The sequence below is a fragment of the Phaethon aethereus genome (genome assembly GCF_964289735.1).
Source record: "Phaethon aethereus genome assembly, chromosome: 3".
NCBI classification, from domain to species: domain Eukaryota; kingdom Metazoa; phylum Chordata; class Aves; order Phaethontiformes; family Phaethontidae; genus Phaethon; species Phaethon aethereus.
This window is the reverse complement of record NC_138576.1, coordinates 28,843,530-28,866,793: the sequence shown is the minus strand read 5'-3', so window position 1 is coordinate 28,866,793 and position 23,264 is coordinate 28,843,530. Positions and strand designations below refer to the sequence as shown.

The window sequence follows — 23,264 nt, the reverse complement described above, 5'->3', positions numbered from 1 at the left end:
CGGGACACTCGCTCGGTAGCGGCCCCTCCGCGGCTCGCAGCCGGGCCGGGCGGGTTCTCCCGAGCCCTTCTCCGCGCGACAGCTTTGCCACGACGCCAGCCGCGATCAGCGCCCTGACGCCGGGGTCCGCCTGCCCGGGAAACGGCTGCAGACCCCGCTTCCCGCCCCCGCCGCCGCACACGGACCTGCACGGCCGGCCGCCGCCGCGGCCCCGCGCCCCACCGGTCCCTGCCCTCCGCGGCGCGGGTCCCCAGCCCGCGCGGGGAAGCCGCTCCGCCCCCCGGTACCTGGCAGCAGCCATTTTCCGCCTCCCTCTGCGGCAGCTCCCGCGCGTGATGTCACCGGCCGCCCCGGCCAAGTCCCCGCGGCGGCGGCGGGCTGCGCCGTGCCCCTTCCTCCCTCCCGGCGGCAGCCCTACCCTCCTCCTCCCGCCGCCCCGCCCCGCCCCGCCCGCCATGCGGCGCCCCGCCCCGCCCGCCGGTGCCCGCGGGCGCTGAGCCCGCGCGCTCCTCGATCCCGGCTGCCGCGCGGGCGCGGAGGGGGAAGCCTCGCCGTAACCGTCGCCGTGGCGGCGGCTGCTGCTGAGTCACGGCCTGAATTTCATCCCGCTCCTCCCTCCCTCCTTCCTCCGCCGCCTCCTCCCTCCTCCTCCTCCCCCGCCCCCGCCCGCCGGCTCCAGCAGCGCGGTGCCGGCGGCGATGCCCGCCCCGCTGCCGGGGGGAGAGGCTGCCCGGCGCTGCCCGGCCCCCCGCCGCTCGCCGCAGACCCGCGCACGCACAGGGGCGGCCGGGCGCTTGAGCCATGATCGCCGCCGCTTTCCTGGTCCTGCTGAGACCCTACAGCATCCAGTGCGCCCTCTTCTTGCTCCTGCTGCTGCTGGGGACTATCGCCACGATTTTATTCTTCTGCTGCTGGCACCGCAGGCTCCAGAAGGGGAGACATCCCATCAAATCCGTCTTTTCGGGTCGCTCGAGGAGCCGAGGTAAGAGGTGCTGCTCGCCCCCGAGGGCGGAGGGAGGGGAGGGTGCTGCCGCCGGCCCATCCCGCCGCTTCTGCCGGCGGAGGGCCGCGCTGCCTCGCTGCAGCCGGGCGAAGGCTTCGCCGAAAATTCAAGCTGAGCCCAGGACTGCGGCAGCCTCGCCTCCACCCATCCCTGCGCGACACCTCGGCCTGCGGCGGGGGCGTGAGGGGCTGGGGGGGCGTCCCCCGGCCCCCCTCCATACCTCCCCAACACCCCTCCCAGCCGTCCCCGGCCTCTCAAGTGCAGCAGAACTTTCTGCTCAACTTCTTCCCGGTGAATTAAATATAAATGCCGGGCGGAGCCGCGCCGGGAGAGCCGGACCCCGTCCGGGAACCTGCGCCGGAGGGCGAGCAATCAGCTCAAACCGTTAGCCGGGGTGAAACCCGAGGCGGAGCTGGATGCAGCCTGTGTGTCTTTCTGCTTCCCTTCCAGATGCTGTCATGAGAACTCATCACTTTCGCTCTGAGGTAATTTATTTAGCACGCAATTTCAAGGTCAGAAGTTGTTCTATTTACCTGTGTACATATCGTTGTGGTTGTCTGTTAACGAAATCATGTAGCAAACTTTTCATTTTGCATGGAAGACATAATGTCCTCTTTAATTTCTTGGGCTTTTTGTTTTGTGTTTTTTTTCCCCCCCACATAAAACATCAGCTCTTCATTTGTATTACCCTAACCGGCCTGCTGATTTGTGTAATTTCCAAAGCAATTGCTTACTTCAGGAAAAGCTGTGCTCGCCATACCTGCCAGACCCTCCCTCTGTCCAAAAAGCAACCCCAGGCCCAGTTATTGACCTGGTAAATAGGTGCAGAGCCGGTAGGTTGTGCGACTGTGGAGCTCCTGCTCTCTCGCTTCACCGCCAGCCCTCACCTGCGCCTTGCTCCTCCGCGGGGAAGTTTGCCTGCTTGGCTTGGACGCTGCCGTGGGAGATCCCAGAAGGATCCAGGCTTCGAGCCTGCTTGGTGGGCGTCTCATTTCATGACCCTGTATTCATAGGAATCGAAACTCTTACGTGCCACCGATAAAAGTATAGCATGAAACACAGCCGGTTTCTAGGGATTCTGAATGGGGAGCATAATTGCTGGGAAAATATTAAAATAATACTTGTTTTAGTATCTACTTTGTTTCCATGCTGCCCTGTAGGACTCCTGTCTAGATATTCCCCTTGCCTGGTTTCCTGCTATTGATTTAAGGCATATCTTCATGCCACTGCCTGTTATTCTGGAAGCCTTGAGAGAGAGTTTTGCACTAAAATGATCTTTTGTTTTAAATTATTTGCATTTTCCCCTTACCTGGTTGTGGCTGAGAAAATTACCTAATTATGAGTAATGTTTTCAAAAGTGTGCATGGGATACATTTTTGCAATGTGGTTTGTATTGGATATTAAACTCCTAACTATTTTGAAATTTGTACACACTATCACAAAAAGAAGATGACATAGGGAGTGTCCTGTCTTTAAACCATGGAAAGTCTGATTTTGTTTGTTGACTGAACAGTGCTGCAGTAAAGTGAACAAACAAAGGTGTCCCTCCAGAAGTCAAAAGATTATTTTTTTTTTTCCCATGATTTAGTTCCTCCAGTATGAAATACATGGTTTCCATGTAAAATTCTCTCACTCTTGAGCCTAGGTAGAGATGAAGTTTAATGTGTTACGCCCTTTTGAAATATGTGTCGTCCTGTATGGTGACTCTTGAAAGGGAAGTTTGCAAAGTGACTAATTTATTTTTATTACTCCAGCCTGTGGTTCTTTGCATATCACCCAGTTAGAAGTAGATGCATTTAAACTATTTCCTAGAAGTTTCCATTTACTGAAATGTGCTAGAATAAAGCAGTAAGAACTGTTACATTCTTTCATAATTTTCTACATTTGTTCAGACAAAGTAACACCACAGCTAACAGTCTAAACTGCCCTTCTAAGTAAGTGGTGGAGCTGTTTTCCCCTTTGTTATCTTATCATGGACTTTTGATTCTTAATAGAAAATGATGACTCATTTGACATAATTAAATTTTCATTTTCCCTTTTTTTTTAAGTAAAACCTGATTTTAATTAATCTCATTGAATTGATTAATAACGAATTACAGGCATACTCCCATGAAAATATTGTCAGCATTATCTGAAACAGAATTCAACGTTTTCATTCTATATCGGCACAAAATATCATGCGCTTCAAAGTCCAGTAAGACATTGATGAAAGCAAAGCATGATACATAAAAATATGAGCTTTGCATAATTCCACCCCCCCCCCCCAAAAAAAAAAAGAACATAACATCTCAAGTTTTATCGCACAAGGTCCACCTGCTAAGCTTCCACTATGCTTAGTTGTCAGGTGCAGTTATAAAGATTGTTTCTTAATGATAATAAGAGATAATGAAAAATAGGTTGATAGTAAATAGCAGTGGGTTGTCATTCATCTCCTGAGAGCTGGGTTCAAATCCGACTTAGGTCACACGTGAAGATGCAGGTGGTCTTGTGGCTGTGCACAGAGAATTATAATTGCCCTATCTACAGCACGGTTGGCAGTTCCTGCATGATTGGCTGCCTGCCAGGAGAGCCTTATATTTGGAAAAATAGATGTGTAGCAAATTTATGTTGAGGTTCTTTGCCAGAGCCACAACTCTCATGGTGCATGCTTACGTTCTCTTTGTCTATATACAGTGAGAACTATTTAATCCCTTTCCTTTAGTACTGAACCCCACATTAAAAGATTAGACACCTTACTATGGGAGGGTAAATACCCAAATAAAATAAATTTGAAAAGGTATTTATGATCCTTATCAGCTCTTCTGTTCTGATTTTTATATGCCACTGGTGAATTGAATTCACAAATAATTTGTCTGTTGTTTTGGGTCTCGATTTTGAAGGTCTCTGCAAAACATGCCTCAATATTATACTGCAAAATTCTATGCAGATATTGCTCATTATGGAATGAACTTAAACACTTGACCCCCTGCTTCAAAAGGAGGTAAATTTGCATTAATCATTATGAATAAGAAGTAGGCTAAAGTCTTTGTTAGAGGTGCTTCATAACAGAAAAATTAACCAGTTAGAAGACGTGAGAGAGCATACAGTGGTGTCTCTACCTCCCCATGAACATTCATTTACTACCATCTGAGGTTTGCCAGGTCTGTTTTTTTAATATATTTTTTACTGCAGTTCTTTAAGTTCATTATGACTATAACTGCTCTTGAGTTTCCCTCCCTCCCCCAGGTACTATAGATACCCCATGAAGTCTCATAGGAATCGCACCCAGAATAGTTAATGTTTCTAATCTGAGGGAGACCTAGATATGCCATGGCTGTAAAAAGAAAACAAGTAAATTTCCAACAGAAATATTCATTGCTTACATGACAAATCAGACTTTGATGTAGATATTTGCACTCTTCTTTATTTTGAGAATCAGTTGTAGAATGAAATGACTGTGCTCAACCAAAACCACAGCAAAGTAATGATATAACTTGGTGGGAGTTTTAGCAAAATAGGGACTATGTTGGGTTTTTTTAATTATTATTCCTTGTATATTCAAAAATTTGAATGTTACCTGTGATTGACTGACTTAATTCTTCGTGTGCTTTCTGTAGAAGTCGGGTTTTTCATGAAGTACAGGAATTTTCTCTGAGTACTTTGGGGACTTGGGCTTGATACGTTTCAATGTTTATACTTTACAAAGAGGTTTGAGTGTCTTCTGTACTTTACAATTTAAAGGTATTGCTTAACGTGTTGGTCTTGCTACTTCTTGTGATTTAAATTTCTGAATTAGTTTTCCTTATTGTCTAAACCTCTGGAGTCATGGGATTACGTGAGATTTTTTACCTTTCAGTTAAAAAGGAAGTAAGCTTCTAGCCCTTAGGCTGGAAAGAATTAATCCAAATGGTATAATTCTTAAAATCCTATGACTCAAGGGTAAGAATTGTTGAAAAGGAAGTTCCTTATTCAGGATTTTTAAATGGTGTTGTTTATGAGTTTGTGAAGGGATAATTGTGCTAATTGCAAAACAAGTAGTTGATGGTTTTTGGGGAAGAAAAAAATCACCAGATTTATTAATCTTTTGCCTGAAATTTTCTCTGAGCTTTACAATTTTCCCTTGTCTTACCTTTTAAATTAGAAATCCTGTGATCTCAGGAGCTGAAGGTGTCAGTGTTGGTGGGTAGTCAGGAACAATATGGTAACTTTTTAAGTATTTATTTAATTTTCACTCATATATTTTGGGCAAGTTTCTTGTGAATGCTTACACTGAGACATAAAGGTATAAACCTACTAGGAAGCAAATCCATAGAAGTTTGAGAGTCCACTGCAAATTCTGCCTTCGCATAACCCAGGTGCATGCCTGGTGGGACCAGACACACCAGTAAGGCCAACAGGAGTTGACACTTTATGAAAAGACTGTTGGGAGGGCTGGCAGCATATATTAACCACAGCTGTAGCAAAGGAATAGCATTTGGTCGTTTGAGTTTTGCAGACCCTGCATTTTCTTCTTAGTATACTAAGCAGTCACTACTAGGTTATATATACTCAGTCTGTTCTTGTGACAAGACTGGTAGTAAAATAGGTCAGTCAAGACTGATGGCAATTTTTAAGAGCAAAAGAATTTGCTAAATCATCCATTACGGTACAATGGATGCAAAACTATAGTACAGCAATCGGCGGTAAATGCATATATTGACTTTGCCAACAACTGATGCCCAGAAAAAGTGTTTGTAAATTTATCCCTAAGCATTGCCATAATGGTCCCCTTCTGAGGCTTGACTGTGTTGCCTAAAAATACAGTTCTAGATGTCGTACAAAACAATAATGAATTGTCTTTGAAGAGTTGCACCATAATTCATCCTGAGCATTGCAGAGTTATTTATAAACCGCCCCAGATATGTACCACTCCAGTGAAAAGAGAAATCGGCAGAGCCTCCAAGCTGAATTTGAGTCTTCTGTTTGATTGGAGGGAGTGCATTCAAGGAGCAACAGAAATGTGCAGGACTAGCCAGAAAAATACATTCATTCACCTATTCAAAGGATGTCTCTTTGTCTTTGCGGAGCTGAATCAGCCTGAAAATATTTTACCTTTGTGTTTGACACGCTTTCCCCCCAGGATGTTTAAACTGTTTTTCCATTAGCCGTCTAAGAGTTAAGGAACAGGTTCAAGGGAAAATAAATCAGAGACAAAAATAAATTGTTTTCTTAGATGTATGAAAGCACTTACGTACAGGAATGAATGGAGAGCTATAAATACAGGTTACACTGTATAAGGACAAACCTTTCTATCCATTTTTCATAACATGTCCAATAACGTGGCCCAGACAGAATACGTCACGCTAAGCTGTTACACGGCAAACTAGGTACCACAGAGATTCTGCTTACTATACGTCATCTCTCCATTACTGTTTGTCAGCTTTTTCCACTGCAGTGCTGCTTTTAGATAGCCTAGCGAGCATCGGTCTCTGCTGAGAAGCAGCCTGTTTGGCAGTTGTATCGCAGAATACGTGGCCAGTCCCCAGCTGCTGCAGCAAGACCACTTGGGTTCCTCGGCTACCTCCAGAGGAGTTAACTCGGGTACCTTTACTCTGTACTACAGCGTAGTGTAGAAATGCCCGGTACGTTTCTATAGCCATCTGGTTGCCTGCACATCTATTCTGGCTGCCGACAGTCTGCAAAGCATTGAAATGCTGAGGGGATCTCCTCTTAGCTCCATCAGTCCCCTGATAAGGCACTGACGCTGTGTCACGGTCCACATCAGTGGTGAAGGCACAGCCTCGATACACGGCATATTGAGACCTGCCTTATAAATGAACACATCCTCACAGTTCCCCAACAGGATAGGGACAGCCACTGCATAAAGATCCGGTACATAATAAAAGTTCTTCTCACTATTTAGTTTCCCACTAATACAGTTATGTCAGCAACCCCCGATCTATCATGTAAGTATTTACACATTCAGGCTTCTCAGCATCTATTGTTATCTCTGGAAATGTGTGTTTTAGATGAGGTTGCAGCTTCACATACGTTGCATGCCAGTTGCAGTGCACATCGCTGGGACACGCAAGCAGAGCCCTGGTTTCAAGGGGATCCAGGTGGAGCATGGCTTGTCCCCATCCGTCTGTTAGCAGCCACATTGTGCACACATACGGAATGGGAACTTCTAGCTACTCTCTCTTCCCGCCCCCCCCCCCGAAACTAATGTCAGATTGAAACTGTGAATTAAAATAGCTGAGGTCATATTTGTGGTGAGTGCATAGATTACCACATCTGTTGTGGAAACCATTCTCATACAGACAGAAAGGATCATGCAGGGGTCCATAAATCAAATACAGCTCAGAAAAGCTTAACCATCTACTCTGCTTTCTCAGTTGTGGTGGTTAGATTTTTAGGATCAGGTTGCGGATGCCCCTGCAGAAACAGCTCGGCACTTTAGGCTGAGGGTGTTAAATGAAAGAAAGCACACGTGAACAGGGTAGTATGACCCTTGGGGCTGTTTCTGCTCCTGGGCTGTTATGTGGGTTTTCCTAGGGCATGAGAACATCACTCACACTTTCTTCCACTCCCAGGCTCCTTTAAGGAGAGGCACCTTGGATGTGCAATGGAAGAACCATGCAGAGCACAGGGTGAAGTCACCTTGATGTTTTCATGCAGGATCCGATTCCGCTGAGCTGGGCTCGTTGGGCCTGGCCACGTCAAACGTCAGCGGGCACCATCCAGAGCTGTAGCTTCTCAGGCTGGCTCCTGTGCACTGTGGTCCGGAGGGGCCTTAGGCTCCGAGGAGGGCACGCTCAGGCCCCTCCAGCTCCTCTGGGCAAGGACTCGGCACCGTGTCGCAGAGATGCTTGAGCAGGTTGTCAGGCCCACAGCCGATAAGGCCAATCTTGACCTAGCGCTAGCAAAGCTGGCTTGTTTTTGAGCTGATTCCTTGTGCTTCTAGTTCATCTGCATTATCTGGGTACTGCTGCCATCCAAAGTGCCTGCGCCCCACTGTGCTCCCGTGTGCCCTTACTGCCTTGCGCCAAGGGGAGTCAGCGGTTGCTGCTCCGGGCTCGCCAGCGGGAACGAAACATGAGTTACGGCTGAAGTGTGAGAACACCACCTCAGCTACAGAAACCAACCGCAGTTGACATTTGGGCAAAGACACATTTCTTGCAAGTTGTGCCAATGTCCTTATCTCCCCTGTTGTCCAGTCAGCTGCTTAAATACCGCGCTCGGCTTGGAGCAGACCAGAAGGGAAACACAGTTCTTACAAGACTTAATTTATCATTATCTAAATTGGTAGCACTAACTACACTGAAATACATAATCATGTCAGATTGAGGTATTATATTTATCCTCCTCCTTTGTTCTAGAGAGAACAAAATGATACAACTAGGTCGAGGCATCATTCCCTTCTGATCTGCTGCCGCTGCCTTCCTGGACGTAAAGCGCAGGCGGAGTTGGAAAGTGACTTTGCAAAAACAGCATCTTCTTATACAGCAAGATAAGCTTGCTGTAAGCTTTATGGTTTATAGTCTGTAGAACTACTGAGCCGACCTAGTGTAGGTGCCTGCTTCTGCATCAGCTGAACAGTTCTTCAAGCCTCACTGCATATATTGACTACATTTTTTCATTGGCTATAACGGGAGCTTAGACTAGTAGCTCCTGAAGGAGAGACCCGTTCAGATATGTTGTTGCTACCTGAATCTAGGTATCTTAATAGATATCTGAATTCCACCCTAGGTATCTTTTTTTTTTATATATGCCTGTTAAGTTGCTCGTCAGTTATGCACCTGTTTCATGCTTGGCAAAGTGCAGACCCATCTTCACATGTTGCGGTGGCATAAATCCTCTCACCAGTTTGCACTTCAAACAAGCACACTGGATAGAGGACAGTCATTTTTTGGTACTAGATGTTGGGCAGCATCTGTGTGGTTTGGCAATCTGAGTGTTATTTCTTATTCTCCTTCTTACTGTATTTTTAATATTTAAAGTTAATTCCTTATGGCAGATTCTTGAGGTATACTGTACACTGTCCAAGCTGAGGAGAAGTGATGAGATGGAAAATGAAGGAAGCAGTGGTGGAAGAGGGACATGCTTGGGGAATGTGCTAATATATTCTAAATTAAACTCTCCCTTGCAGACCACAGCTCAAGCAATACTCTGATTTATTTTTGTTCTTAAATAATTGCTCCCCTCCTACTGTAGGCTTGCAGTGCCCTGAGGTAACAGGGAGGGAACTGGCACAAGCCATCGCAAAAGCAAGGAGGCTGTACAGGGCTGCAACCCTTCATGTCAGAGAATGATAGGACTGCTTGGAGAACAGGCCAGCTTCTGTGCTTTATAGATTTGGGCAGGAAAGAGCATTTAAAGGGTATCCTAAGGCATAACTGGGGATGCTATTTGCTTACACATCATCAGTTTTTCCTAGTGATACAGCTTAGCTGCTTTGGTAGGAATCCAAACCTTATGATAGGAAGAAAAAGACATTGTGTAAAACAGCGCTGTAATGCAGCATGGGTTATTAAAAACTGTATTCTAAATTCACACCTAAACCCTTGTGTTCACACAAGGGCTCATATGCACTTGGGGGCCCACTTAGGAATGGGAAAGCAGGTTATTGATGTTGTATTTCATGAACTTGGTTGGAAAAGTAATCTTGTTCAGGTTACGTAAAAGAAAATTGCTTTTAATCCCTTTGGATGTGTGGACTTATCTTGGAATATGACACATGCCAAATCACAGTCTTCAATATCTAAGAAATGGTTCTAGCACTGCTTAGAGTTTAGGCTTTAGAAGATGAGAATAGTACCTCCTAAATTAAACACAAGGTATGCAAAGAAGCATCAGTGAAAGCTTGTTAATGAGGGAGTGGAATGAGAAATTGAATGTAAAATCTTACATTTGATGTTTTAAATCTTGATTCAGATCTTTATAGGAGTAACCCTTAGCTAAGATTAAAAAAAATAATCAAGAGAACCACAAAAAGAAGTTGCAGTCTATTTTTTGAGACCTGATAGAACCAAGAAAGAGCAAATGCAGTTGCTTCGTCCTTGTACATTTGTGAAGTAATAAACTAAGTGAGAGTAGGAAAACTTCCCACTATAGAAAACTAAGACCTAGCTTTAATTAGGAATCTTTACTATTCGAGATGTAGTTTGGAGGACTTAACTTGAATCCTGGATTTTGGGTTGAACTTGAAGTTAAATAAATGTTGTGGGTTTTTTTTGTTTGTTTCTTTGTAAACTGAGGGTATTTGGGATGGAAGTCACTACAGGAGGAGAAGGGAAATAATGCAATCTTGGTCACTTTTTAATTTAAAACTGTTCTTACATTACAGATGCATATATATATGTTTACACGTTCAGCAGAAAGACTCAAATTTCTCTCTTTCAGCATGCAAGGGAATTTGATACAATAAAGTTATTTAATTAAACTTGCCTTTTTAGTTCAAGTAGGTACTCCAACTACAGGGTTTAATTCTGTTTCAGCCTCTCTGCAAAACAGCTGAGAACTCCGGTATCTTGCGAATGATTTTGATACTGCACATACTAATGTCTCCAGGCCCAAGGACGTTGTAGGTTGCATGTGTATAAAAGTTTCCAAGCTTTAAACAGGCAGTAACCAACAATTCAAAGACTCTGTCTTGAGGCCATTAATTGACACTGGTAATAGATGACAACTCGCATGCATACACAACCACTGTCAAAAACCTTAAAAACAAGCACGTGAAGCTGGCTATCCTATCTGAGCTTCCTTTGGCTTTGCTATTCATTAGTGCACCTACAAAAGTGTGGTTAATCTGTGGGACTCACTCAAGTATCTGTAAAGGCATTTGCAAGTACAGTTGAGCTCTGTTGTCATTCCTCCAGTTGTGCTGAATTGTGGCTTAGTGCTAGCTAGCACTTTTTCTGCTGTTTACTGAAGTTTTGCCAGAAGGTGAACTGGGCTGCAGTCCAGTGTCCACTGAAGTTAATGCAAAGATTTCTGTTGACTTCAGCTGGACATCAGATAATGCACTCTTACTTCTCTTGAAGTTAATGTTTAGTGACTCTGAAAACACATATGGGCTGGAAAGGTTGGATTCCTGGATTAGAATTCCAACACCCAATATATCCTACATAAAATACTTAACACACTGGAAAAAAAAAGAATGAATATGGTTTCTTATCAAGCGTAAAAATAATAGATAACATATGATGAAGGCAGTAGAGATAGTAGAAACTAGAATGGACAGGAGAAGGATCTGGTGAATTAATACAATAGCACATTGAAAGAATGGAGGAGTCAAAGATTCATGTCACTAAAGCAATAATGCACAGATGGGATAGCACTGATGTATTCATATGGTGCTATTAAAGTATCAGACAAAGCATTAAAGACTAAGGAAGTGAATGCCCTGGTTTCGGCTGGGACAGAGTTAATTTTCTTCCTAGTAGCTGGTATAGTGCTATGTTTTAGGATGAGAATAATGTTGATAACACACTGATGTTTTAGTTGTGAGGGGACACAGCCAGGACAGCTGACCCCAACTGGCCAAAGGGATATTCCCTACCATATGACATCATGCTGAGCAATGAAACTGGGGGAGTTGGCCGGCGGGTGGTGGCTGCCACTGCTCAGGGACTGGCCAGGCATGGGGCACCGGGTGGTGAGTGATTGCATTGTGCATTGCTTGTTTGGTATATTCTTTTATCATCATCATTATTATTTTCCCTTCCTTTTTTGTCTTATTGTTTTTATCTTGACCCACGAGTTTTACCTTTTTTCCAATTCTCTCCCCCATCCCACTTGACGGGGGAGTAAGCAAATGACTCTGTGGTGTTCAGCTGCCTGCTGGGTTAAACCATAAGAGTGAAAGAAAAAGCTCAACACATAATCGAAAATATCCTCATCTGTAAATAAAAAAAGCAAAAATCAGTCAAGCTTTTTAGGAAGTTTCAAAATCCTGTTTCTTATATTAATGAGTGGGCTAGGAATGGGAATCGACAAAAACATAACAAAGATTGCAGAGTATCACATACTTGGTTATCAAATACCAGACCATACTGAAGAAATTCTGAAGAATGGGGAAAATGAACACACATGATGTTCATAAATGAAAGGCTGGGTATATTACAAAGGAAAGTTGTTTATCCACTTTGTTACTTTTTAAGTTCATGGTTTCCAGAAAAGGCCTTTTGAATTACTCTTGACAATTCAGTGAAGACCTCTTTCTGATGTATAGCCTGATCGGAAAAGAAGATGGGAAATATTTAAACAGAACATACTGTACTATCATATATATCAGTAATGCAAATTTCTAAGAGTATTGTGCTGAATTATTGGGATCCAGCAAGTGTGATGTCTGTGAATAAGGACACGTAAAAGTCTCACCAAAAAAAAAGTATGGAAGAGACTGGAATTATTTCGTGTTGAAGGAGGAAAATAAGAGGAAATCTGATGATAAAATATATATGGAATCATGAATACTGTATTGAAGACAGACTAAAACCTAGTCATCATGGGTCTGATCCATCCTATCTAATTTTGGATACTTACAGTATAGATGTCTATGAGTGAAGTAGTCAGCTTGGGCTCCCTTCATGGCTGATGGAGAGAAATAGGTGCCGTTAGGGAATGGTTCATCCAACCTGCTGATTTCCGTGGCTCAAAAGGGAAACCAGGGAGGGGAAATCTGCTGAACTTTGGTCAGAGGAATCCCACACTGTGTTTCTATACACAAGAAATCAGTCACTGAATCAGAGGTGTAAAGTCAAAACTTGGCTGGATAAGAAGGTATTTTTTTCACAGAACCTCTTACCATGGAAGTCATTTTGCACAACCAGTGGATTGTGCGCTCTGGCACGCAGTGCCCAGGCTTGCAGCGTTCACTGTTGGTTTGGGTGTAAAGATAGACACAACAGGTCCTTTCAATAATACCACACTTCATTCCAGAAAGAAAACACTTTTAGAGAAGATGTAAAAGGATTAATTCACAAAGATGAATTTCAGCTAAAAGAGGCTGATCTCCCCAGCCTCCTTCCAAGGACAGAAGAGCTCCCTTGAGAGTAGGTGAACTATGCTTTGGCTCTGCACTGGCCTCTGCAGACACCTCCCTATTCCCACTGGCTGTAGAGGATGGTTAGGAACATCGCTCTTCACAGACTAACTAGGAGGATGTGCATGGATGGTTTTGGAGAGAAGATAATCCCTGTTTGCCTCTTGTCTTCCTCTGTGATCTAAAACTGGTTCCGGTGGTCATCTGAGTTGTTTCTTTAAGGAAAAATACTCTGTAGTGTAAATTTTGTGCTCTTTGTGCAGTTATTTTAGTATTTAGAAGAAAACAGATTTTCTAAAAATATGTATTTGAAATCTTATTTGTTTGGTTTGCCTTGTGTCAAAATTGTACAGGCATATAAATGAGTCAGGCAGCAGGGAATGAACAACTCTCAATGCAAAGAACCAGAAAAGGTTTGTCACTGTCCAGTGACACAGCATTCACATGATATGGGAAACTACAAATTGTTTAATGGTGTCATGGCATCCTCATTGTATTGCCAGCACGATTTTAAAATCTCTAGTGTTTGCTCAGTGATTTGGTCTCAGGTGGTGTACTGTGCGTCCCTGAATACTTTGTAATATTTTTCTGCTCTCCTGTGAGTACTAGCTTAACATATAAAATAGCGTTCCCTTTACCAAACAGTTACTCGTGTCCTTTTCGTCTTTTTTTTTAATTCTGATTGCTGTAATGGTATGACACGTTTTCAATTTTGGGTTCAGCTGAAGGATAAATAACACAGATGACACAAGGAGCATCTGTTCATTTCACTGTTGAGAAGGAATCAGTGGCCATTCTAGTCTTGCACTGAACACAGGAGTGGCAGCTCCCATAGGTTACATCCCTTTTGACTCCTGACTTCATTTTTGATTACCAAATTTTCAAATTTTCCAGACTTGGGTTTTTTGTTCTGGCAAAGTCTCATTGCAGGAATGAGTAAGCCTTTCGGGTTTTGGTCTCAGGACTTTGCCCTTGTACCATTATTTTTGTTGATATGGAATAAATTTTCCACCTGAAATCATGACCCTCTGCCTTTATCACATTATAATCCTCCCCCGAGCAAGCATTTGCGATACTGCAGGCAGATTATGACTTCAAGTGAAGAATAAGCTTCAGCAAACAGAAGCAGATGAGCTCTTAAAGAGATAACGATCGCATTTTCTTGCTAGTAAAAAACAGCAAAAGAGAAAAATATGTAAGATATGAAGGAGAAGCACTGTCTATAAACAGACTTTTCTGGAAGTCACAAGCGACTTTTTTGTATCGAAGCATAATACTCAATCGGTAAACCTGGAAGTATCTTGAGGTGAAGTCACTCTGTTAGAGAGACCCACATACTTAAATCCCTACTTGGCATGCGTCTCTAAGCACTTTTAGAGCTGCTTAGCTTCTACAAAATTCTTCTGTTACATAAACATACTTTCCCAAAGAGTTTTATCCAGCTAATGGGGATGGGAGCATAGTGAAGGAGCAGCTGCAGCACAGGGTATATAACCAGGCTCCGGCCAGTAGCCATCATCTGTAAATGGATCAATGCATTTAACGTTTAGAAAATCTCTCCCGATTTCAAAACTTGGAATAGATTTGATGGGTATTTTGGTCTCTTTAGGAGTATTTTCTTTTACTATGGAATAATCCCTGATGCACACTAACATTTTTTTGTAAAAGAAGATTTCTACAAGAAGTAAGCTCCGTAATAGTAGGCTCCCCGTGTTGTATGTTTCAGTCATCCTGAACAGTCCTAATATCATGCTGAATGATATGTTGAAAGTATCTGTTAGCTCTTCCACAGCGTAGAAAGAAAACGGGGCAATAGTTTTTCTCACTGCAATAGTGTGGCAAGAGTATCTCACAGATTTACATATTTGAATGTTTAGAGATCTTCCTAAATCCATGCAGGTCTGCTGGCTGCCGTGGCTTCCAGTACGCTGCTTGCGTTGGTTGAAACGCACAGGGTCCTGTTGCCATTAAGATACAGGGAGTCAAAGTCTGGCCCTACCTGTGGTCTGAACAACTCCATTGCTTCAATAGAATAGGAGGGATCATAAAAAAATGATTCAGGAAATTTTGGCCATATCTTTCTATCATGTGTATTTCATAGCCCTGGTGCACCACATACGTGAACCTCCCAGATGGACTAAGTAGAGTTGGGCTCTGTTCCTGTCCCTCCTGTCCAGTGTCCTGGAGTAGAAGGTTGCTCCTTGGAAGTTACTTCGCATGATGCTTCACCCTTTTCACATCATCTGTTGCATGCAACGTGTATCTGTAGCAATTAATAGCATGTGTATGTAAATATATGTTCGTGTGTTTGGGCTATGTAAGGGGTATATTTACTTAATGGAGCACACTTTTAAATAATGAAAATAGCTGTCTGTCTCTCTGAGTGCCCAGAAGAGACTGCAGCTCTCTTCCCTTCCAGTCTCATGAACATTAAGAGGAGTAAATCAAATTTGCAGAGCCATACATCTGACTTTCGATTGTTTCAATTTACCAACATAACAACGTTTTAGCATAACTAACTTTTCTATGCTGACTTCCTAATTAAAACAAAACAAAACAAAACCCAGAACCAAACCCAAAAGCTAAGGGAAGGGGCAAAAAATAACAGCAGCTTCATATAGAAATGTATTGCTCCAACTAGCTTTCAGTGGCAGGAACTTGGGATATTTAGATTCACAGCATAGGTTTCTGCAGTTGTTGCTAAAATCTCACCTTGAAGAAGTTTGCTTCTTTATATGGACCAGCCATTTCTGAGTGCTGGGTTTGTCGCGTAAGGACTTCAGCAGAGATATTTTACTAGAAGGGAGAAGAAGGTAGAAAATTAGGAATTATTGCATCTATTTTTGGTTTTGAAAGCGAATGTAGTTCTTAAACTGCAGACTGTCATAAAGGACATAGATTTGCTCACTTATTCTGGAAGCTGATGTGACTAAGTGAATGAAACTCTTATTTACAACCTGGCCAAGTTTAATATCAACCAACATTGTATTCAGTACAAATGATGCATGCCAGGCTTGTGCGTACTCATGATGGTTGATATGGAGGGGGCTCAGTGAAATGAGTGAATGCTCATTGTAAATGCTCTGCAGGTTGCAATACAGGGCTAGCACTATATGCGTTGCCATTAAAGGAATGAAATTCTGTAAGGCTATGAGACATTTTGGATGATGCTCAGAGGTTTTCACAGCAAGCCTCTAAAAAGCATTTGTGAAGGGCAGCTTTTCCTAAGTTTATTAATTTGGCCAATTAGACATGAGTATTTCTCAGATATAGCAAAAGACAGCACTCTGTCTTAATTATTTTATTCCAAATGGTAAGGTCTCCTCCCAAATCTAGCAGCATCAGAACTCCTAAAAAGAACTGTTAGTCATAATTAAGTGTTGCCAGCTACCAGTTTTTCTTCACTTCCATTCTCAGGAAAAAATGCACCTTTTCAGCTCATGCTACCTGAAACAATTTCTCATGAGGCCAAGAATTAACCTGGAAAATTTTAATTATAAATTTTAAATTAGAAGTATTTAGTTATAAATAACTAAAAGCATGAGCTTACAAAGAAAAGCAACAGGAGTTACTGCTACTAGCTGTGTCAATAATACGTATAATTGAGAAGTATAAAACAAATGTGATATTAACAGCACTTGGCAATGTCTCTTTATTGTTACATGCAGTATGTGTGAACATAATATTAATTTAAGATGAGCATGCTTGTACCTCAAGTCATTGTTAAGTTCCTGTATGATTTTTCTGTTGTTACATGGGTCCATTCCATGAGATGTCAAACACGATGATGGCTTTTTCTGTTACAGGGCTTTAGATCAAGTCCTCGTCATGCCAGAAGACGCGTAGCACCTCGCCTTGAGGAAACACAACCTATAGTGGAAGCTCACCACCTAAGTGAGCAGGAAACTTCTGTAAGAAAAAGAAAAATCAAGAAAAGCAGCCGAGTTCAACCAGAATTTTATCATTCTGTTCAAGTTACCCCAACTCGAAAACCTGTAAGTATGCTACCTTTAGGGATAAGTAGCACTCAAAGTATATTATAGAGGCATGTAATATAATTCTAATTCTAAAAACTTTTTCAGTTCTCATGTTCAGTGAGTCTAGATATAAGTTTGTCAGACTGTATTTAATGTTGATCGGTAACTCAAAAAACTCCGGTTCTGAAGAAGGTTTTTTTGATTTTGATTTTTCTTTAATATTCAATCTATAGTCACTAGTCAAATAAGACATTTCATTTGATACTTTTATAGTGATATTACTTAACAGATTTTTATAGCACACCTATAAGTTATTGAAATTCCTCACTCAATTAGATTTCTCAGAGATTCTATGTACTGAACCAAATTTATATTAAATCTCATTACTAGATACAACTTTGAGGTCTCTCCTGCTTTATACAGTATTTACAGTCTTTCTGCTCAACAAAACTTGTATCAAGTCTTACTGTTCTTTGCTCCTTAACTTGATCTACACACAGTTCTTTTAATATTGATAACCTACTTTTAGTGAGGAAACATGACAATTCATTGAAACACACAGTTCCTAATGTAAATGCATGTGAAGATATACCCCGCAGACGTAATGCATTTCTCTTTTTAATGAGAGCTCATGGCTTGATGACTAACGTATCTGTGCCAATGTTGAGGGGCTTGAACTACTTCTACTAAGCCAGTATTATTAAAAAGGTAGCTATTGAGCATACCCTAAAAAAGATTATCTCAGGGTTGCTCCAACCTAACTGAACCTTCCTAGATTTGTGTTAATTGAGCACCAAGAATTATCAGTATGCTCTGAAGTTGGTTTGAGAAAGAGCATTCCCTAGTGGAAGTACCATGCCTGAGAGAGCAAGAAACTTGTGCAAAGCAAGCCAGAGCTGCCAATAATTGCCAGAATTTTTACCTTTTAGTGGATATATTTTGTTTCTCTGCTTTCATTTCACAACTCCCCAATTTTGCTCTGTTCTCTCATGCTTCTACGTATTATTTTACTCTGCTGCTGTTCCCTATGGTTTAATTTGATCTGATGGATTTTGCTTTCTGCTCTTCGTAAAGGATCTGCTCTTCCTTTCTCCTCAACCATCTCCCTTTCACTCCCATCCTATCTTGCTCTCTAGACTACTTTGTGTCTGTTATTCTTACTAGGTCTCCAGCCCTTCGCCAGGCTTCCCTCTGCTCATTACTTGCTTCTGGTCCTTTCCCCGCTTTGTTGTCCTTCCTTCATCTCTTCCATCATCCCCTTTATTCTTCTTCATTCCACTCCATTTTTTTCAGTTCTCTTTTCTGATTTTTCTTAATTTTTTCCATGGTAGGCCTATGCCAAGGGTAAGCCTGCCTGTAATTGCTGAGGCTGTTACCAACTGCCACTGATTATCAACATGGGAAAAAGAGCATCAGTGGTGATGAATTAAAGAGCTAAAACTGTGGAAATGGTGTAAGCAGCAAAACAGGCTTTGAAGAATGAATTAGCGAAGCAAAGAAAGCCCTGATCTTCTCCAAAGTCAGTAATAGGCGAGGGACTTCAGGCCCAGCAAAGAAAAAGAGAGTGTAAGAATAGCAAATGTGCAGTGTTACATTCACTTTCCTATCATTTCATGGGTCTATGCTGTGTTTGACAAGACCTATCACTGAAACAATAATAAATCCCAGGTTTAGAGAAAACTTCTCTCAGTGCTGTCACCATTATGTCACTATGTTGAAATTGCTTTTGGAGTATATCTTTTATGCAACGTTATGTAGCTATTTTGATAGCCTTTCACTCTACAGCCTCGATGAACTCACATTTCTACAAAAAAGAATAAATCATTATCTTTATTAGACTATGATCCAGAAAACATAAGTCACCAATTTCATTTCTCATGGACATTGTAATTTATTCTGAACGTATTTTTAATGCCATGGTGACAGGGTGAGTAAGGTTCATGCCATGACAAATCACTGCAGCGTTGTGAAGTTCTGTGCAGTCACAATGTCGTCCATCCTGCAGCTTGTTGCAGCTTTGTTCCACTTAGTATCAACATCTCGAAGATGAGATTTCTGGCCTTTATCTTTGTACAGTTTTACATGATTCAGTGCCAGAAATGCTCTTGTTAGTCTGCATAATTTCTTTCCATTATTTTTTCCTGTTATTCCTAGCTCTGCCCACTTGAATGACTTTAAATAAATCATCTGTTGTCTTGGTGTTTACACTATGGAAATATTTGTAGGCAGCTATGGCCATATCCTGCTTAGTCATCACTTGAAAAAAAAAAAGACGTATGATGTCTGCTAACTAGAAGACATAATTTCTCCTCATAAAACAGTTCTCCTCCTGATCATTTTTCTTGTTTTTTTCCTAATCGTGCTTTTTTGTCCTTGTTTTCTAACAAGAGAGAATAGTATTTCCAAAGTAACTATAAAACAGCCTTATGGAAAGATTTTCCTTTGCTCCAGGAAGTTTTTGAGTAATCAGCCTTAAAATATGTTAGCCTGTTTTCTTGCTTTATTAAGATATAAAGAATCATAGAATCTTTTGGTTGGAAGGGACCTTTAAAGCTCATCTAGCCCAACCCCCCTGCAATGAGCAGGGACATCTCCAACTAGATCAGGTTGCTCAGAGCCCAGTCCAGCCTGACCTGGGATGTTTCCAGGGATGGGGCATCTACCACCTCTCTGGGCAACCTGTGCCAGTGTTTCACCACCCTCATTGTAAAAAATTCCTTCCTTCTATCTAGTCTAAATTTACTCTCTTTTAGTTTAAAACCATTACCCCTTGTCCTATCACTACAGGCCTTGCTAAAAACTCTGTCCCCATCTTTCTTCTAAGTCCCCTTTAAGTACTGGAAGGCAGCAATAAGGTCTCCCCGGAGCCTTCTCTTCTCCAGGCTGAACAACTCCAATTCTCTCACCCTGTCCTCACAGCAGAGGTGTTCCATCCGTTGGATCATTTTTGTGGCCTCCTCTGGACCCGCTCCAACAGGTCCATGTCTTTCCTGTGCTGAGGGCTCCAGAGCTGGATGCAGGACTCCAGGTGGGGTCTCACCAGAGCAGAGTAGAGGGGCAGAATCGTCTCCCTCGACCTGCTGGCCATGCTGCTTTGGATGCAGCCAAGGATACGGTTGGCCTTCTGGGCTGCGAGTGCACATTGCCGGCTCATGTCCAGCTTTTCATCCACCAGGACACCCAAGTCCCTCTGGGCAGGGCTGCTCCCCATCCCTTCATCCCCCAGCCTGTATTGATACCGGGGGTTGCCCCAGACTTCAGATATTTCATTAAAAGTTTTGTTGGATATTTAGATGCCAGGCTTTCTTATTCCTACTAATTTAGACTACTTTGTATTTGGTTGGTTTTGTTGTGTCTAAATCTTGTTTTGTATTTTACTAGCCACGGATATAATTATCTGAATTTGCTTGGATTATTTCTCCTTTCCTGCGTAGCAATCTGAGATCTTTCCAGTATTGTCTTTGGTCATATTGGAACTAAATTAGGTGTAATTGTGTGTATGGGAGTACACACTGAATCCCGCTTGAAGACAATAATTGCTTCCCTTGAAAATCTTCATGAGCAGATGTTTGCAGAAATAGAACATTAGTTTTCTCTGAAAATTTCATTATTTTTTTACACCTTCCAGGTCATTAATGAAGACATTAAATACATATCATCCTAATACTCATCCTTACCAGACAGAGTTCATAGCCATTTTCACTGTATTTTATTCATTTTACTGCAGTGCAACATCAACATAATGGTGTGTAGCTTACCCCTGTTACAGCACGTTGTTATATCTTGTGCCCTGTAGGTCACCTTCTCATTGGTGGCTGTATTATTTGTCCTTACATTCTCTATAGCTAAGAGTTTCACATCAACTTCATGCCGAGGAGAGTACAAATACCTATTACTGAAGCGTGCTTTGAATTTTTGAACACAATGGAGAACTCTTGAGAAAAAACAGAACCGTGTTCTTTAAATTAGCACGACTCCATGCGAGTCAAAGGAGTGTTACATGTCATTCCCTTCAAGAATCAGGTAGTTAAGTTTTCTAAAGGTCTGGAAGGATGCACACAAGTCTCCTGTGGTGAGCTTGCTGCTGTCTAGCTATGCTTCTCCAGGGCAAATTTTAAACTGGGGGTTTTACTACAAGCATCTTGCAAATACTATCTATATTTTAAATAGTGGTCTGCTCTGCAGCAAAAGTATAAAACTCTGCAAATTATTAATATTTTTTTTTCCCTGTGCTGTCCTGGAACCAAAAGATGGCCTTGAGTTTTTGTAAACATATCTGGCTCCTGAACTGTGGGGTCAGTTAGGCATCAAATTCTAATTTCATCTGTATGTCTAAATACATAGTTGAAAGGAGATGCTGTCAAAGCAGCGTCTTTTGACATCTCCATTGTTAAACAGTTTGAAGCCGCTCCTGAAGTGCCTAACTCATGCAGCCACCAAGTGTTACTGAAGATCATAAGATGTAGTACAAAATCTGCTCTTGCGTTTCTCGTAACAGGATCACTGTAAGATGTGCAGCAGAGGAGACTGAAGAGCTTGGGGCATAAATAAACCTGGTTTCTTCACTTCAAAATGTGAAATCCCTGTTTCTACTCAAAAGCGTTGTACTTTACACATCCAAATATACTGGTCTGTTTTGTCCCAGGACTGTAGTGACAGCATATATTAAGGCGATTATTTAATGAATAGTGTTAAAAAAAAAAAAGTATCTCTGAAGTAACCTGCTGTTGCTCTTTAACTTGGCAGGCAGCTAAACACCACACAGCCGTTTGCTCGTTCCCCCCTGTCCCAATGGAAAGGAGGAGTGAATTGGGAAAAAAAGAGTAAAATTTGTGGGTTGAGATAAAGACAGTTTAATAGAACAGAAAAGGAAGGGAAAATAACAGGAACAATAATAATCATGATAAAAGAATATAGAAAATAAGTGGTCCACAATGCAATTGCTCACCACCTATTGACCGATGCCCAGACAGTTCCCGAGCAGCAGCCCCTGCCTGGCCAGCTCCCCCAGCTTTAAATATTGAGCACAACGTCATATGGTATGGAATATTCCTCTGGCCATCCCTGTCCCAGTTGTGTCCTCTCCCAGCTCCCCGTGCACCCCCAGCCTTCTCGCTGTCAGCCCAGCATGAAAAGATGGACAGTCCTTGACTGCTCAGCAACAACCCAAAACATCAGAGTGTTAGCAACATTTTCTCATCCCAAATCCAAAACACAGCACTATACCAGCTATCAGGAAGAAAATTAACACTATCCCAGCTGAAACCGGGACACCTACGAAAAATAAACTGATGACAAATAAAGATTATTCAGGATGATCTCAGGAGGATTGCTGCTCCCTCAGTGTCTCCCAATGAATGTGTTTCTAATTATTTAAAGACTGCCATTTGCTGAAGCAATTTAACTCCTTATGGGTGGGTGCAGCAATTGCTACAAGTCACTACAAGGGAACGGAGAGGAAGGTCAGATGTCTGAAGGAAGGACGCGTATAAAAAATCTACTCATGTGAGCAGCATCATTTGGCTGCACTGAGACTATTCCCATGGCTGAAGTGAAGCTTGCACTGATGATGCAAGCTTGAAAGCAAAGTTAATCAGTTTCTAATGCATGCAAAACCATGAGCTGTCCCGTCCATGGTCTTACTCAGTTATCCTAGTTTTTATGTTTATGTGTTTAAGCATTAAAACTTACGAGAAAAACAGTATTACAATTCTGTAAGAAAAACACGTAGGAGGTTTTTTAAACATCTGATACCAAATCATTTATAGAAGAAGTGTGCGTATGAGTTGACACTTAGCTTACTTGAGATGCAATTTTTCATATGGCTGAAGTTGTTCTACGGGGCTTTTTAGGAGCTTTTGATATGTCTCATTAAGTAATCACCATTTCATGTTGTTAATTTCCATTTATTCTTACTCTGGTGTTATTCAGTAGTTTTCCAATACCATGATGTACTTCATCTGATATCTGAATGACCCAATATAGATAACATAGAAAAATTACTCATCACTATGCACAAGACTTGGTTACTTCCAAGTATTAGCTATTTAATCTATAGATTGCATTCATACCTACTTTCTTTTGGAGACAGCTGCTTGTGTTGGATTGTGTCTCCTGTGAATCATGTTTAGAAGCAAATATGGTAAAATATTCTCATGTCATCTTTCACCTTCAGCATTTTTATTAACATTTTATTAATATTCTCAAAACATATGACAAAGCTGTCAGCTACTCTGCACGCACGCGTGCATGTACACACACACACACGCGTGTGTCCTCT

General features: G+C 42.1%; 1 protein-coding gene across 1 annotated transcript in view; it reads left to right on the top strand.

Annotated features, from left to right (window-relative positions):
- Window positions 1–570: 570 nt before the first annotated feature.
- The window catches only part of DST (dystonin), a gene marked incomplete at its 3' end in the record, with an annotated part of 320,121 nt that continues 297,427 nt past the window's right edge, over window positions 571–23,264 (top strand). Inside the window, exons 1-3 of the mRNA XM_081998014.1 lie at window positions 571–982; window positions 1,454–1,488; window positions 16,814–17,002. Coding sequence (XP_081854140.1) covers window positions 802–982; window positions 1,454–1,488; window positions 16,814–17,002 — 405 coding nt within the window. The 5' untranslated portion in view covers window positions 571–801. The remainder of the gene's footprint in view (window positions 983–1,453; window positions 1,489–16,813; window positions 17,003–23,264) is intronic.